The sequence below is a fragment of the Phalaenopsis equestris genome, unplaced genomic scaffold (assembly GCF_001263595.1).
Source record: "Phalaenopsis equestris unplaced genomic scaffold, ASM126359v1 Scaffold216869, whole genome shotgun sequence".
Taxonomy (NCBI): Eukaryota; Viridiplantae; Streptophyta; class Magnoliopsida; order Asparagales; family Orchidaceae; genus Phalaenopsis; species Phalaenopsis equestris.
In genome coordinates, this window is record NW_018235452.1 from 97,678 (window position 1) to 114,518 (window position 16,841).

At 33.6% G+C, this 16,841-nt stretch overlaps 1 protein-coding gene across 1 annotated transcript; it reads left to right on the forward strand.

The window, feature by feature from the left end:
• The first annotated feature begins 5,961 nt into the window (after positions 1-5,961).
• On the forward strand, positions 5,962-6,527 carry LOC110037211 (chaperone protein dnaJ 11, chloroplastic-like). Its single transcript, XM_020741801.1, has one exon. It carries the CDS (start codon positions 6,048-6,050, stop codon positions 6,438-6,440), a length of 393 nt encoding a protein of 130 aa, XP_020597460.1. The 5' UTR covers positions 5,962-6,047; the 3' UTR covers positions 6,441-6,527.
• The last annotated feature ends 10,314 nt before the right edge of the window (positions 6,528-16,841 follow it).

A 16,841-nucleotide genomic window follows, 5' to 3' on the forward strand; every position in this document is an offset into this window, starting at 1 on the left:
TCGAGCAACGATTGTTTTCTTATTATTTTTTGGGTAGATAAGTGACCGGCCTGCTAATTTGGCTTATGTACACTACTAGAGAAATAAATCTATTGATTTGTAGGTTTGGTTGAGCTCCTGTTAATAAATTGTTTGATAAAATATTTTTGCCCAAGCGTTCCCTAAAATCTAGCTAAATTAAATTTATTATATTTTGATTTTTAAAGATTGTATGGTGAATTGTAAAATAGAATCATAATTTTATTCTATATAATTTGCTGAAAAGCAAAATATACTATGTTTCAATTTATGTGCAGAGCACAATGGAAATGACCGTTTGGGAGATTCAGAACAATTGGGATGATTGCATGTGATTTTTAGGTTACGATTTTTGAATCATGGTCAGGATAACATGTGTATAGTTTCTGAAATGAATAAATTATTTTGACAACATAAAATTATATAGCTACAACAAAATATGTGGATTTTATGCACTCAGAGAAACTAATGGATTTTATTTTATTTTTACAGGAGTAAGACCTCAAATATTTTGATCATTGTTATACAAAAGCTTGGAAGTTGCAAGTTATCAGCTTTCATTCTCAGGGTTATCAATGAACTGACCCAATGACAAGTAAAGCTTGTTTGAGCATAATCATGTTCAAGCTGGGGCTTGAGCTTGATTTGCGCTTTGTATGATTGTAGTCAATCTTGGGAGTTTATGAACATGGTTGTAGTAGCTCAATTTGAGATTTACTTGAATTGTGTTCAAACTAGATGATACATCCCCAACAAATATTGATCATTTGACACGAATCTTGAGACATGACATAGATCTCGATATGATTTTTGAGCAAGAAATATTCAAATCTCGATAAATAATCATCCCTCCGATTTCAGCAAACATACAGTCAAACTAACCGGTTCCATAAGAAGAACCCATTGTTAACTAAATTTGTTCAATCCGAGTCAACTCAAGCTAAAATAAAGTCATTAAACCACGCTTGAACGTTTTTTAGACATATTTAGAAGGTTAAACGAATGTCGAGTCTTGCAAGCCTATAGTCGAATCGAGCGTCTCGACAAGATATATTGAACGAGCCCAAGATCGTTCAGTCACTGAAAATGTCCATTAAATGTCATTTGATCGAAGGAAATCATCCAGACTATCCAATCAAAGTTGTTCATATTTCTGCATTCATTGCGCCAAGAACACTATAAATATAACCCCACCCCTCTCATGAGAGGAGGCTGGAGGCTTGAGAGAAAACTTAAAGTTTTTAGAATGAGCTAAAGTCTAGCACCACACCTATCACTGTCAATTGGCGCTGGCTGTCATCGACCACCCACGATCTTTTTTCACCACCCTCTACTGTCGTCAACATCCGCCAACCATCGTCAAGCACCGTTAACCGTCAGCTATTTTTGTTGACCACTACCAATCGCCATCGACAAGCACTGACCTCCATCGAGCACTATTGTCGTCGTCAACCAACCCTGACCGTCGTCGACTATTAACCGCCATCAATCGCCACCACTCGCTGTAGAACACCGCCAACTGAAACCCGCAAGTCGATGTTGTAACATGGAAAATAGAAAACCTTGTAACCTTTTTCCCGTCTACGAGACAAGTAATCTCTGTAATCATCAACCTATAGTAGATTTTGACATTTGGGTCGGGACCCATGTTTTTTTTTTTTTACAGGTGTCGTAATTGATTGTTTTCCCTTACTTGAGTGTGTGTTGAATTCTCGTTCAATGCTAAGACAATAATCCATTACTCTACCACAACAAATTTTCTATCACACATAACTGACATTATTGAACTTATGAAAGAGTAGCTTAATTACAAAAAAGTACAAAAGCTTTATCTAAGTGAGCTTGTTGGACTTTATACATATTGGTTATTTGGATAAAATGAACGAGTCTTATCAAACCGCTTTGATTAAGCCTAAAAATGAACGTTCGTATGAAACTCTTCATGATTGAGCCTAAGCCAAACTTCTTAACAAACTTATTCACAAACATTAAATGATACCATCTATGAATATTAATGAATTGAGCAACAAGTAGCTCAATTTTGTTTATTTAACTATTGAGTATTTATAATAGTATCCAAGTTTATTTGATTAATATATCATATAGTCATGAATGATCACTGATTGAGCTATGCCACTGAGTAGCTTGCCAAATGCTTATTTCATTCACAATCCTACCGTTTAATCAGTATTGAAATGTTTAAAGAACAACTTAAGAGAAACTATAGGCCAATTTGCAATGCATCATCCCGTTCAAAATTTGATATTGACTGATAAAAACATTTGGCTTCAACAAAGAAGCACAACCTTCCCCTCATCACACATGCTTACAATAACTAAAAGTTTCAATGAAAATTTAGCAAATTATCAAATATTTAAAGAATTATGTTGGCTACCTATAAATCAATATCAATAAAAAGTGGAATGACTTCTAGCTCTAATATTCAACATATTCCTATTAATTTTTTGTACAAGGATTTCAAATAAATAGGTTCAAAGAAAAGAAATAAGGAAGATATAGCATTCAAACTCTTTTAAAGCTTGTTTTGCCCTCAATCATTTTAGAATTACAAAATGGTGGGAATTATTATGTTGATCCTCATCATGAATAAAAAAAATATGAAATTTTATGAGTTGAAAATTGTAAAAAGTCTAGACCACAAATATCACTCATTATTTTGATGAGATAAAAAATGTCAAAAAAAACTTGCTTGCTTGACCTCTTAAAACATTTTTTATGGCTATAACAAAGTTCAAATATTACTTTTTGACATCCTTCCCCATATTAAATTGAAGAAAAGTATGTAAGAGAAGTTTTAAAGATATTTTTGAAAACTTAATCATTCAGGAAAATAAGTAAAAAAAATCATCAAATTTTTTATAAAATTATTTTCCATAAAATGTATATACTTTTTAAGTTATGAAACTATCAAATGAACATATTTTGAAATGTAAAAAAGTTGATGGAATTAGCATATGGTGACACAAAAACTAAATAAAACTTTTAAAATTTTTTATCATTGATTTTAGGGGTGGACTCAGGAAGGGTCCAAAGGGGCAATCGCTCTCCCTCAAATTTAGATTTTTACTTGTATGGGAGGGCAATTTGGCTTTTCGCTCCTCCTTCAAATATTAGTTTTGTTCCTTCTGAAATATCATTTGGCCTTTCGTAATCATAGCCCCTCTTAAGTTGGGTCTAGGGGAACAGTCTACCCCCTTAAAAAAAAGATTGGTTCCGTCCCTGGTTGATTTGAATGTAGAAATTTGTTAAATTAAAAGACCTCATGATTTATATGAAAGATGTTTTGAAAATTGACAAGGTAAAATTTTGCAGATAAAATTTTCTAGAAAATTAAACATATGTGAAGTAATGCACAACTAAAAATACCAAACCAAGGCAGGCAAATACATACACATATATATACATACATATATATATATATAATATATATATATAGACACACACACACACACACACACACACACACACACACACACACAAAACAACAACAACAATGATAACAAATGGATCAAAATTATTAAAACTAGTTTCCTAATTCAACTATATTTTTTTCTTTGAGGAAGATCAGAGTTTTTTTTTCCCTAATATTATTTATGGAAAGTCATCATATTGATCCCTCTTCGAACCAGATTCATCCAAACAAAGATGCTATATGCTCAGACTTTATAATCTCCAACACATGCCTTCATAAATCTTATCTGCCCAAATAAGCACAATCAGACATAGTTTTAAGTAAAGAATAGAGTCTTTTTAAAAGGATTTTTTTTGCTTGACTCAAATAAAATCTTCTCAGAGCTAGTTGGGAAGATCAAATACTCAACAAAAAGACTTTAAACATCAGACACACTTCTTCAATCTCTAATATCCAATGTGAAAAATAAGTCGAAACTAACACATATTTGAGCTTAATTTTTACCCCAAATAGATCGTTTTTGTTATTTATGAGCTCACTAAGATCATTAAATGATAATTCAAATTAAAAGTTCTTACCTTTTAGACCTTTAAAGTTTAAAAAGTCTTCTAGATGCAATTTTTGACAATTTAAGAGGTTCTTCAAAAAAAAATTTCACCTCCTTTCTGTAAATGATGTGTCAACTTTAGGGAATGATAAAATTACAATTGATGAACTTCTATTTTGTTCATAGATCTAGTGATAAGTCTAAGTTGATGTTTTGGGCATGGTAGCATGGTGTTTTTGGACGAACTATAACTTTATATCATACATTTACAAAACTTGATTTAGTTGTGAATGAATAAATTATGATATAAAATAAATAGAAAAGAAAGTATTGTTAAAAAATTCATACGATCAAACAAGAAACTTGGCACAACTACTTATTTCAAGATCAATTTTAGTTGCTTTCAAACCATATTTTTATTTTTAGCCAAAATAAATATTTTGATAAGATAACATAATCAAAATTAGTTTGATAAATGAACCGAAATGAATCACTCAAAATATAGTTAAAAATTTTATCATTTTATTTGAGGATTCAATGGATTTTTTATGTATACATATGCTCACAAAGAGTGTCTCAATGTTACAAATTTGTCAGGTCTGAGTGGCCACAATTTTGATTTTATTAAAGCATTAAACCATTTTAGCATAATATTTGATCGACAAAATTGATATGAATGGTTTCATTAAATGGTACCGGTCAAAATACATTTTTCTAAATTATCTATAAATTGATAAATCAATACTCATTAGAAAAGATGAAGCCATAAGAATGATTTGAAATACAATAATTCAAAACATTATCGATGAGTACCCAAAACTTATCATTGCTAACAATGTTGATGTCATCCATTGCCAATAACTCTGTCTAAAATCATAAATATTTTTGATGAAAATGGTCAAGATAAATATGGACACTCATTGCTACTAAATAAGATAGAAACATGCCAGTAATGCCTATCATTGCCAACAAGGTCAACTTCAACATCAATTCTCACCATTTCCAATAATGCCAACGATAGCGAATATCTGCCATCACCAATGAGATTGTCACCATTATTTACAATAAGAAACTCATTATTAACACCAACACTGACACTTTCTTTTATCAACAAGGCTAACATATCTCATCGATACCAATAGTTATATCTTTAATTATCCATAAGGCTGATGTTCTTCATTGACATCAATATCAGTGATAATGTTGATACGTGTTCAAATACTGACTCTTTCCATTACCAATAAAATCTACACCCTATGTCATGAAAAAATTGATAAACAATGTTGGTAGAAATACCTATGTTGTTATAAATATTTTGTATATATATATATTATATATATATATATATATATATATTAAAAAAAAACTAACGCATAGTAAACAGCTAATATTGACACTGAAGTTCTAGATTCTTTAGCACGAAACAACGTTTAGGTTTAATCTTCTTAAATTTTGAGGGCTACATAATTTCTAGGAATTGATTGCTATTATATTTTAGTCAAATTAAAATTTAATTTAAATTCGTTTAATCTCCGCCAAAAGGTTTTTGAGCAATTACAATCCTATAATTTCAATGATCCCATTTAATTATATTATCTTATCTAGTAAACTTAAAAAGTATGAAATCCCTTCACTTATAGAGTTTAGCAAATTTTAAAATTTATTTTTCTCATAAACTTAAAATAAATGGACAAATATTTCCCCTTTTTTTTTTTCGAAAAAGTTGAACATAAAAGTTGACGCCCGTGATTGGAATTGGTGAAGTCAGCTGAAAAGTTGCGCTAGGCGAACACTTTGTCTGAGATTTGAATTTTATAATAGTTATTATTGAAAGCAATCTCAGACTTTACAAGCGTCAAAATTTTGTCGTCGGACTTTACACAATAGACTAATCCTACTTGCCGCCAACAGGTCCTTAAAGCCAACTTGCCCAAAACCTGCGTGCGCCGCTGTTTTCCTCCATCTTGCATTTCCCTTCTGCTTATTAACTCCCAGCTCGCTCTCTAATCTTAGGAATTCAAACCCTTCCAGCATTTTAATTCTTTTCTAATGTCAGCGGCTGCGAGCGTAGCGAGATTCTCTTCGTCTCCTGCCCTGATGAGATCGCTAGCCCGGCGGAGGGGAACGGTAGCAATCGCTACTTCTGTGGCGATCAAAACTGCAAAGGGAAGGGGGTTGTATGCGGTGCTTGGAGTTGGGGAAAGAGCGAGCAATGTAGAGATAAAGGCAGCATACTGGACACTAGCGAAGAGATGGCATCCTGACGTAGCGGGCGAAGGCGATGTGGGAATCTTCCTCGAGATCCACCGGGCGTACGCGACCCTTTCGGATCCGGAGGAGAGGAAGAGGTATGATATCTCGATGGGTCTGCTAGGGTTAGAGTTCCAGCGTGGGGAGAGGTTCTTCGTGAGGAAGAGGTGGGAGACGGATCAGTGCTGGTAGGATCGGCGGCGGATGACGGATGGGTTCCGCCTTCGGATTGTAAATTGAAGCCTATTTTGAATTTTTTTTCATCGGTGACCTTTTTGGGTTTGGTGTTTGTTTGTAATGATAATTTCTTAAGAGGATAAAGCTGTAGGCTTTATTGTTTAGTTGATTGTACTTTTTGATTCTAAATTCAATCTTTACAAATTTAAAGTAATAATTTTATATCCCGTATAAAATTAGTTAAAGGAAACTTATTATTTGTTTAAACATGGTAGGTTTCCGAAAGCAGTAAAAAAATCCTTTTTTTTAAAGCGCATGGAATAGATTACATAGGCAGTTAATGATTTTGTTTTTCTTGAGGCTAAGATTTCTTACTGGTTCTCTAAAAGACATTCATTCAAGTTTCAACGAATCTAATTACGTGTTCGAGCATTAACAGTACGGGACTTTTGAATTTGACTCAAAATTAAAATGTAAGATTGATTTGTTTTCTTAAAATTAAGCCTAAATTTGCATCAAATTTTAGTTGAGCCTGAATTTAATTGAGCCAAATTGACTTAAGATTGGATCATAAATTTCAGAAATGACAATGACATCCATCAGTGAGATGAATCGAGTGAATTTAAAATTTATTTTTGTTTAACAATGTTTTTAAAAAAAGATTATTTTTATTAAAATTTAGCTTAATTCAAGATTGCAAAATTAATGATTTCCAAGCAAGAATTAAATTACCAGATTATAAAAACAAAAACAGGGATAGAGAGATAATAAAAAAAAAATTAAGAATTTTTATATGAATCGGCCCAAACCAACCCCATGGTTTATGTAATTTTTTAAAGTGTAAACAAATATATAATATTTAATTAATTTTTATTAAAGTATTTTATTAAATACAATCTTCTTCTCAACTTAATCACATCCCCAAAATGTTCAAAACCCTCACCAAAATACCACAAAAGCTTTTTAGATGTCTAAGCTGAGACAGGCATCTGCCCAAACACTAGCAACTTCTCCCGAACAATCGAATTTATTCAATATGGAATCTAGGCTAAAATGGGCATAAATCAAGATTTAAGAATAAAAAAGATTTAATATTTAGATGATATTTAAGGTCTTTTTATCTCTATAGATGATATTTAAGGTGCATTTCGGCCATTTAGCAGGATTTTCTCCTTAAATTCCACTTCCACAAAACCCAATAGCCATAGTATGTATCCCACTCAGAAGTAGATAACATTCATAATAGTTTGGAAGAGCTTAGATGTGTCGAAAATTTTTAAGAGGACGAAGAAATATGAGTTTTTCAAGGGCTTATCAACCACAAATTTGATAAAGATTATGACTAATATTTTGGATAATTATTAGGGCAACTTCGGGCAATAGAAAGTTTAATTCTGCATTAGTTAAAAAGTTGAAATAGGTTTATTTGAATTAGTGGTAAAAACTGAATCAACCATTAAAAAAAATAAGACTATTTTGTTGAGCGTTGCCCATGGTGTCTAAGAGGTTAGTCAAATATTGATTAGGTTCTCCTAGACAGTAACCCCCTCCGCCAAACCAGTAGACTAAAGGAAATGATTTGAAGGTGAATACACAATAAAAGGAACATCTTGATGATCAATAATGCAAAAAGCAACCTCATTAGTAAAATATAATACTGGTAAAAGAAGGGAGAGAGACCATTCCATTTTTTTGGACCTTACAAATGTCTTCTTAATAAGATATTATTGGTTCCGCAAAGCCTAATTTAAGTCATTTGCATCTAGATTTGCATTATGATCTGACATATAATATAGATATATGAGCTAAGAGTATGATCATATAGGTGACAATAACAACACTATCTGGGAATGTTCTCAAACATAACCTTTTGTGAGTAACCACATTATTGGAAGTTGGAAACTTGTCTAAATAATATTACAAAGGCTTTGGGAAATTTTTATTTTCAACAATACTTTAATAAAATGCTATATGATAATTTTTTATTGGAATTTAAACACATGGATGAGTACCAAAAAAATAGATAAAGTGTATAGATGACCAAATTATTAAATAAATGTAACTTAAGATAAGGAAATGAAAAAAAAAAACAATTAAATTCACTCCTAAGGATAATTAGATCTTGACATCTTGATTCCATTTTCTTATTAGAATTAAGGTATAATTGGACTTAAAATTCATGAGCGCGTGCACGTACACTCACCTCACTAAAAAAAAATAATTATTATAGATTTATACTTCAAGTGGTGGCAAAACATGAAGATAAAATTACATATTATGAGATATAGTTAGTGCATGAAAAAAATGCCCGCACAAATATCAATGGGATTTGATGTTAGAGGAGACCAATAATCTAAAAAATAATGAGATAACACAAGCAGACCACCCAGAGTTAGCCAACCACCAGATAGCAGCCGACTAGCCAACTACCCACAATCAGCTGATAACCACCCAACTAGCCGATTAATCGACCAACCAACTGCTCACAGTCGATCGACCAGTCGACTGCCCACAGTCGGTCGACTCGCCATCTATCCACACTTGACTAACCAGCTGACCAGTCGACCACTAAGGCCCAGCCCACTAGCTGACCACGACACTGCTAGTTGATCAGTTGACAAATCGACTACCCATAGTAAGCCGACCAGCCGGTGCCCCAGAGCTAACCGACCATACGGTCACCCAGAGCTAACCGACCGTCGGACCACCCATAGTCAACCGACCAACCGACCAAACACAGGCAATCAACCTGCCAACTTACTGGCCACCAAAAGCAATCCGGCCAGCTGACCAACCTCAGCTAGCCGACCAGCTGACCAACCATACTCAACAGATCAGCAGACCACCATTAGCTAGACGACAATCGACCAACTCAGCAAGCTGACCGGCCTACCCGCTGACTGAAGGCCAACATCATCGATGGACTAGCTCCCGATAGTCACCGATAAACCAAAGATAGAATGCCATGTACTACCTATTTTAATTAGAGATAACATTGTAATTTCACATTTTTTCTTCATATCATCTATAAATAAAAGACCTTTCATGTTTTGAAACCTCTTTTTTAGGATCTTTCTCTATTTAATAATGACAAGTGATGAAATAAAAGGGGTATGTACAACAAAAATATGATCACACGAATCTCGAGAAAAATCAATAGATCATACTAGGAAGATAACAAAGAATTGCATCAGAATTGTCAAAATACGGAGGCATCAAAAATCATTAGATTTTGTTAGATCGTGGGCCAACCAAGGAAAGTATATCCAAACAAAGAAAATATTATGCACCTGATCTAAGGGATAGTTGTGTGTCATCAACTCCCTCAACCAAATTATGAGATCCCTCGTGGTAAAAACCTATGGTCGGTCCCTACATCACCTTTTCGAACAAAAACCTTTTATTGAAAGAAAAGCCACCCATCATATCACAGTGACAGACCCTGTGCCTGATGGCCTAAGTTTATCCTAATAATAAGAAGGTCTCTATCAAGGGTTCCCTTAAGAATATCATTTAAAGATCTTTCAGCCAACCGAAGAACTGTTAGCTAAATGAAGGACTTTCAACATATTGAAGGATTTTCGACCGACCAAATTATTATCAAGCAATCAAATGTTAACATCTAAGAATCTTTAATACCACACTTTGAGCAATTATAAATACGTAAAAGTGCTAATGGAGATTACATATATTAAAAGATTATAGAGTCAGTTGCAAAGATGTAAAGTTGAAGTGTTACATTAATTACTTGCAAAATTTCTATTTACACAGAGAAAAACTTGTAACATAGCAAACACTCACTATAATCTATAAATAAAGAGTTCATTTCTTCATGAAGAGGCTTCTCTATTCAAGGAAAATTTGTGTTATTGGGCGCTCTATTTCTTTCTCTCTCTTTTTTTCCTACTCCACCGATCTGTCCAATGCTCTATTCCTTATGTGTGACCCATAAGACAGTATATACAATATGGTAATCCGTGTCATAATTAGTGTCAACTTTAAACCTGACACAAAATTAGTGTCAAGGTTTTGTCTACTTAACTACCATTGTAAGATTCCTTACTCAAAGCTCTTAGGTGGACATTAGTGTCCACTTTAGCATCAACAATGGCTGACGTTATTAACTTATTAACGTTGGCCATTTCCAACGCTAAATTAGTTGCTAATGCCCTAAAAAGGCCTTCTTTACTGAATGCTCCTCATTTCCTTCTCTTCTTAGTTTCAGAAGGTGTTTTAAGAGAAACTGATGACCTACTACTCAATCTCGCAGAAGGCGACGACTCTCGCTAGTTCTGGCGACTCAGACAAGATTTGTTCCAACCAAATTGCGTCTCGAGCAAGGTACATTCCTTTTCTTGTTTCTACTTGCCAAATTAATTTATTTTCCTCTCCTAACTCCCTCATAATATTTGTATTTTCTTAGTTACCATTTGATGTATTTTTAGTTTTTGGTGTTAGATCTGTAATGTATATATGTAATGGGGATATTATGTGAAATTTCAAATTTGTTTCTTTTTTTTTGAAATTCTTGAAATTTGAAGCTTAGGTTTTAGCTATTTAATGCAAATTAATTATGTGGTTTTAATGTTAAAAAGAAAGTTTAGGTGTTACATTTTTTTTCCTATAAATGAGAAGCATAAAAATAAATATTAAATTTTGATAATACAAGAATGCTTAAGGCGATGAGTGGTTTTAGGCTTAAAGTCATAATGCAAAACAAATAAATCTGTGAAAGAGTTTGTGGTGTGCCTATGGTAGAAAAGCTTAGATAGAATTGGCTTAGATGTTGTAGAAAAAAAATTAAGATGAGTTAGTGTTGCACCGGCTTTAGGCATGCTGTGTAAAAATAATTTAATCTATTAAATAAATAAAGATTTGACACTCAATGGCACACAATGGAAAAAGAAATTTCATGTAGTCGGCCACCTAAGTGAGAAAGAAACTATCTTGTTTTGTCACCTTAAACGTCGATCATCTAACAACACTATTAGAATAACAAATTTTATTGATATGACTTTTGTTAAGAAATGTAGAAATAAACCTAAAAAGAACAAAGCACATTGTATAAAAAAATGATCTCAGTCTGTTAGAAGTAGACAAAAAATAACCAATATCTATTGTACTAATCTAAAGAATACATCCGTGATGGAGATGGATCTCCAAAATATGAAATTATGGATGTATAACAGATAATATCTAGGAAGAAAAGGACTAACTAACGAGTTGTTGGCTGGTGTTGAAGAATTCATACAAGTGGCATCACTACTCCTTGTTTACCTTTTAGAAGTCAGGTTTTGATGCCTCTATGCAAAGCACGAGAATCAACTGCACCTGACGCCTGACGAAGTGAAATTCGATCTATACTGTAGGGGATTTAAATGCAATTAAATGAATTGGACTTCACGTGGTGAATTTGAACTGGATGTTCATTACCATCAAGCTAGAGCTTCATTAAGTTATGCCCATCCAATGCTTCACGATTATAGCATATATGCGGAAATGATTGTTAATGACAATAGAGCTCATCTTCCTGGAATTACAAGGAAAATGCACAGGAGACTAAATATAGATCTTGCAGTGTTGATTGGTTTGTCGACGCTATTTTTGGGGTGTTTAGGAGTTGCTCGTAAGAAGCTGTCGGTCACAAGAATCGAAATCCCGTCGCCCGCTTTGGAAGGACGTTGAAGTTTAGAAATGTGTGAAATCAAAATAACCCCATATTTTTCATAGTTTAAATGAAAGAGCACTATACCTCAAACCCTGTATTTATCCCGAAGGATAAACACAAGACTTGAGGATGAGGCTCGATCAAATAAACTAAGGAATATATGACATCCGTTTGGTCTGCGAAACCTTTATATTTGCCGACAAGTTCCCCTATTTAATATAAGGGATTAAATAGGATTTATATTATGCTGGGTTCAGAAATGCTTCCTGTAAGGGCAAGCCCCTATAGTTAATTACATCCTAAATGACCAAAGTCACTTAAGAAGACTCTCGATAAAAATCGGGAAATATCATCTTCAAGGAATTTCAAATGGTAGGGCTCTTCAACGAAATCTGTTCAAATTTGGAACATTTTGTTATAAAATCTAAAGGAGGAAGAACTAGCAGATGTCATGGATCCAGAGGAGAACCTTGGTGACTTCCCAAGCTATCCTAATGTTTGGTTTGAATTTAGAGGAGAAAATTTTAGGTGTTTCATCCTGCAAATTTTATTAGTTAGGGCTTACATTCGTGTGAAACGATCACACAAATAGCCTGGAAGATGTGAGGATTTAGGTCGTGAACAAACGACAACCTCGGAATCTTAAGACGAGTTAGGGCTTATATTGTATAGCAGGGCTATGCAAAGGCCTAAAGATAAGGTGAAGATTTACATTGCATAAGCAAGAAACCTCGAAGTCTTATGTCTTTGTTGTTTAAGTCTAAGGAAGGAAGATTGGTTTAGTTGGGGAAGACAGATTTTGTTGTTGAAGATGGTCGTGCTGCCTACCATGCTAGCTCCAAACTCCTCACCGCGACGAGTTTGAGTTTTCTAGTGTGTCAAGTTATAATGTCATATCAAGTGGCCTTATGGTTGAAGTTCTTTAAATTTTATGGGAGCATATTAAAGTTGATTAGAGCGACACCGGTTAGGATACTACGGTTTCCTCGTTCCGGCACCACTATTTTCTTTTGGATTTACTTAGTCCAAATGAACTCACTAAACTCAACTTAATGAGTTCCATAATTTCATTTAGACCGTGGAAAGCCTCGTTAGCAATCGTAGGTTACCTCGTATGAGGGATTCCCGATCATCCAGTAGAGATGTCTTAATTTAGTTGAAGCTGTAGTTTTGTGTGGGGTTTGTGGTTTATCTTGGTTCATTTTAATTTTGGTTTTGATTTTGATTTTGGTTTTCATGCGAGTTTATGTTGTTTTCATACATGTAGGTAAATGCAAGTATGAAAAGAAATAACATAACCATAAAGCATGTAAGGAAAAAGGCACAAAAATACGGTACTATAAACTGTAAAAGAGTATCTGGCGAGTCTTCTCGTTCCACCACCTGAAACTTAAAAATGCATGTGAGGGCATTTATGAAGAGTAGGAAAAGTAAAGTTCTGGTGGTTTTCCTAATTCTATGTTGTTTTTTGGTGAGTCCTTAAAAGTTTAATTAAGGATGATTTCATTAAGAAAAGTATATTAAGTTTAATAGACCTCTGAGGTATCCAACAAGTTAGGAGGAGGAAGCAGGTCCATGCCCCCCTCTCACCAACTGGTGAAAAGCCTCGAATCCATTTAAACTTATTATGTTGCTTACTGGTTCATCCTATGAATACTTCTAATGCTCAGTGAACATTGATGTCTTAATTATCTCTAAGAAAAGGGTAATTAGTCATTTATCATTTAATTTCAAAATTATGTGAGTGAATTTCCTTAAAGGGCAAGTTGGTGTAACCTGAACACATAGCCAATTTTTAATTTAGGCTTAGTGGTGTTTCAAGAATGCTTGATTATGTTATGTTTATTTCTCTAATTCTCATTTTAGTCAATTTTGATTTGGCCTAAGTCCTCTAATTCTCATTTTAGTCAATTTTGATTTGGCTTAAGTCGTCACTAAGCCCTTAAGACCTAGGTGAGTGTCTTAGTTAGTTTTGAAAAGGTTAAGCTTTAAATGGTCATGATTCATAATTTGAATTTTTATTTGAAAATCAAATAGGGATATTAAATTGATTAATTATTGACTTCAAAAGTCATACCCCTAAGTCCAAGGTTCATTTTATTTTAATAAACTTCCAACTTTTAATAATTTAGAAATTTATTAACTTATCTTTTTCAATTGGGAGAGTGAGGTTGGTTTCTACCAATTAAGCCCTTGTGTTTCAAACACCAAATAAATTAATTAAGATCAGAGGTTACCCATTTCCCTCTTTAAATTAAGCCTAAATGTTAATTAAGACTAAATTTTCAAAATTACACATTTGCCCCTAAGGCTTTAACACTTCATAATTTGTCAAATGACTTTGAAATTTTTATCCTACCTCATTCATAGGTCAATTAAGACATCAGAGGAGAAAATGTGATTTTTCAAATTTTAATTTATTTTATATAATTATTTTCATGCAAAAATAGGATTTTTTAAAGAAAATTTCTAACTTGACCAAGATAAATTCTAATCACTTAAAATTCTTACTAGAGGTAGACCTAGACCAGAGAAACCTTTGGACAAATTTCATAATTGTTTGATTTCTCTGCGAAAATAGAAACATTTTAAGTTCTAGGCTATTTAATAAAAATAAAATATTTTAAATGGTGAAAATTAGGTTTTATATTTTTGAAAAATCTCCCTATGGTTAGAGAACTCAGAAGAGCAAATTGTATATTTTTCTGATTTTCTTTGATTTATTGGAATTATTTTAGTGAAAACTCGTTTTTAGCCTTTAAAAAATGTTTTTAAGCTTTGAAATTCAATATCTTTATTTAAAAAATCAGAAAAATATTCTAATTGTTCTTAAGTGCTTAGGAAGTAATCTAGAACATTTCCATGAGTTTAATTATTTTTGTGATTTTTATGAATTTTTAAATATTTAAAATGGGCTAAAAATCAAGTTTTTATTTTAAATATTATTTTATTTTTATAAAATATCCCTGATTATAGAGAACACAAAAAAATAAGTTTCATAATTTTTTGAGTTATATTTTGATTTTTAAAAAACATTTAAGTTTCAAAAGTGGTATTTATCTTTAAAAATCAACTTAAGTTATCAAATAAACTCAAAATATTTTGAAATTTTTATAGTGAGTTTTCTGGATCATAAAACATAGTAGAGATAAAAAATTAAGTCATTTAAATGTTTATAATTCTCAAAATTAATTATCTTAGAGATTTAGGGTTTGTAAAAATTAGGTGCATTTTAAATGATTTGACTCATGAAAAATTTTTCTAAAGACTCCCTAGTCATAATAAACCTTCAAAAATTTTCTCAGATTTTTCTACGTAACATGCTAATTATTATGATTAAATTAAGAAAATAATGTGCATAAACTTGAAAAATCTGGATCTTTGTATAGGAACCTCCTCTAACTTTGAAAAAATCAGAGGATATTTCCCTTGATAGAGGCTACAAAAATCCAAAATTTCAAGCCAAGGTGATGTGTAGCGTGATTGGCGACGCCTGCCAGCTCATTCCCGCCCATGTCGGACAGCGCTCTGTCCGACGTGATCCGGGCCACCCGATCAATACACGCTCGATCTGATATCCGCATTGTTATCCTCTATTCACTGAGCAAGAGGGTATTTTTATTTTATTTTTTTGATTTTTCTACACAAAGTTATGTATTGTTGAAGTTTTGGGGATTAAATAAATAAGAAAAGACCCGTATTTTCCTACTTATCCATGTCAACCTCGTACGGGTCAAATAGGCCATGTGTCGCAGCGTGATTGGCGACGCCTGCCAGCTCATTCCCGCCCAAGTCGGACAGCGCTCTGTCCGACGAGAGTCGGGCCGGTCATCGTCCCAAATGAATTGGACCCGAAAACCGTCCATTTTAAAACACTAATATGTCACTCGATTCTCAACGAAATTGAGTGAATTTTTTTTTAGAATGCTCGTATTGACTAGTAGAACACATAAATACGGTTAATGAACCCTTAAATTGACTTTATATTCATGAATAATAAAAAGAAACTCAGTTTAAGGTTAACTTTGAATACCTTGGTCCAAGAAGGGTAGCCTCGATTGGATGCTTGTATAACCTTTGTGTGGGTGTTAGAACCCTAGGGATGTAGCCTCTGGTCGTGGTGAAATGCCTAGACCCAAATTTGACCAAGGCCAATTTGGGGGTTTGGTCGAAGTTCACCTTAGGGTGGTCAGATGATGGGGCTTTTATGGGGGATCTTCTTCTCTTGATGTTGAGATGGTGTGGGTACAATTAATTTGAATTTGGTGGAGGTTTGGAGGATGTCCTGTTTCGGCCTTAAAATTGAGCTCCAAAATTGAACTCAAGCAATGATTTGAGTGGCTAAGGAAGGTTTAGTTAAGCTCAAGAGGTCTCCAGGAAGCTCTTGAAGAAGTTTTACATAGTCTCCCCAAAGAATTTCAAGCTCTCTCTCTTTTGCCATGGAGGGGGAGTTTAAATAAAATGGCCTAGGCTGGCTGCTAGGGCCAATTGAGGGGTGCATTTGGTTGCTTATGTGGAGGGCAGAGAAGCTCCAATGAGCAGCTGGGCTGATTTTCCAGCCACCAAGGTGGCTGTCCAGCCAGACATTGGTCACCTCTTGGCTCAGGGAAGTCAGGGGTGGCTAATGATGATTATCTCCCAAGGGTAAGTGATGATGTTGGAGATGATTCAAGTTAGGTCCAAAAATGGGTAAAATCACTTAATTTAGGGATCCATTGGTCCATAACTTTTCATGGTGGTTTTAGAAG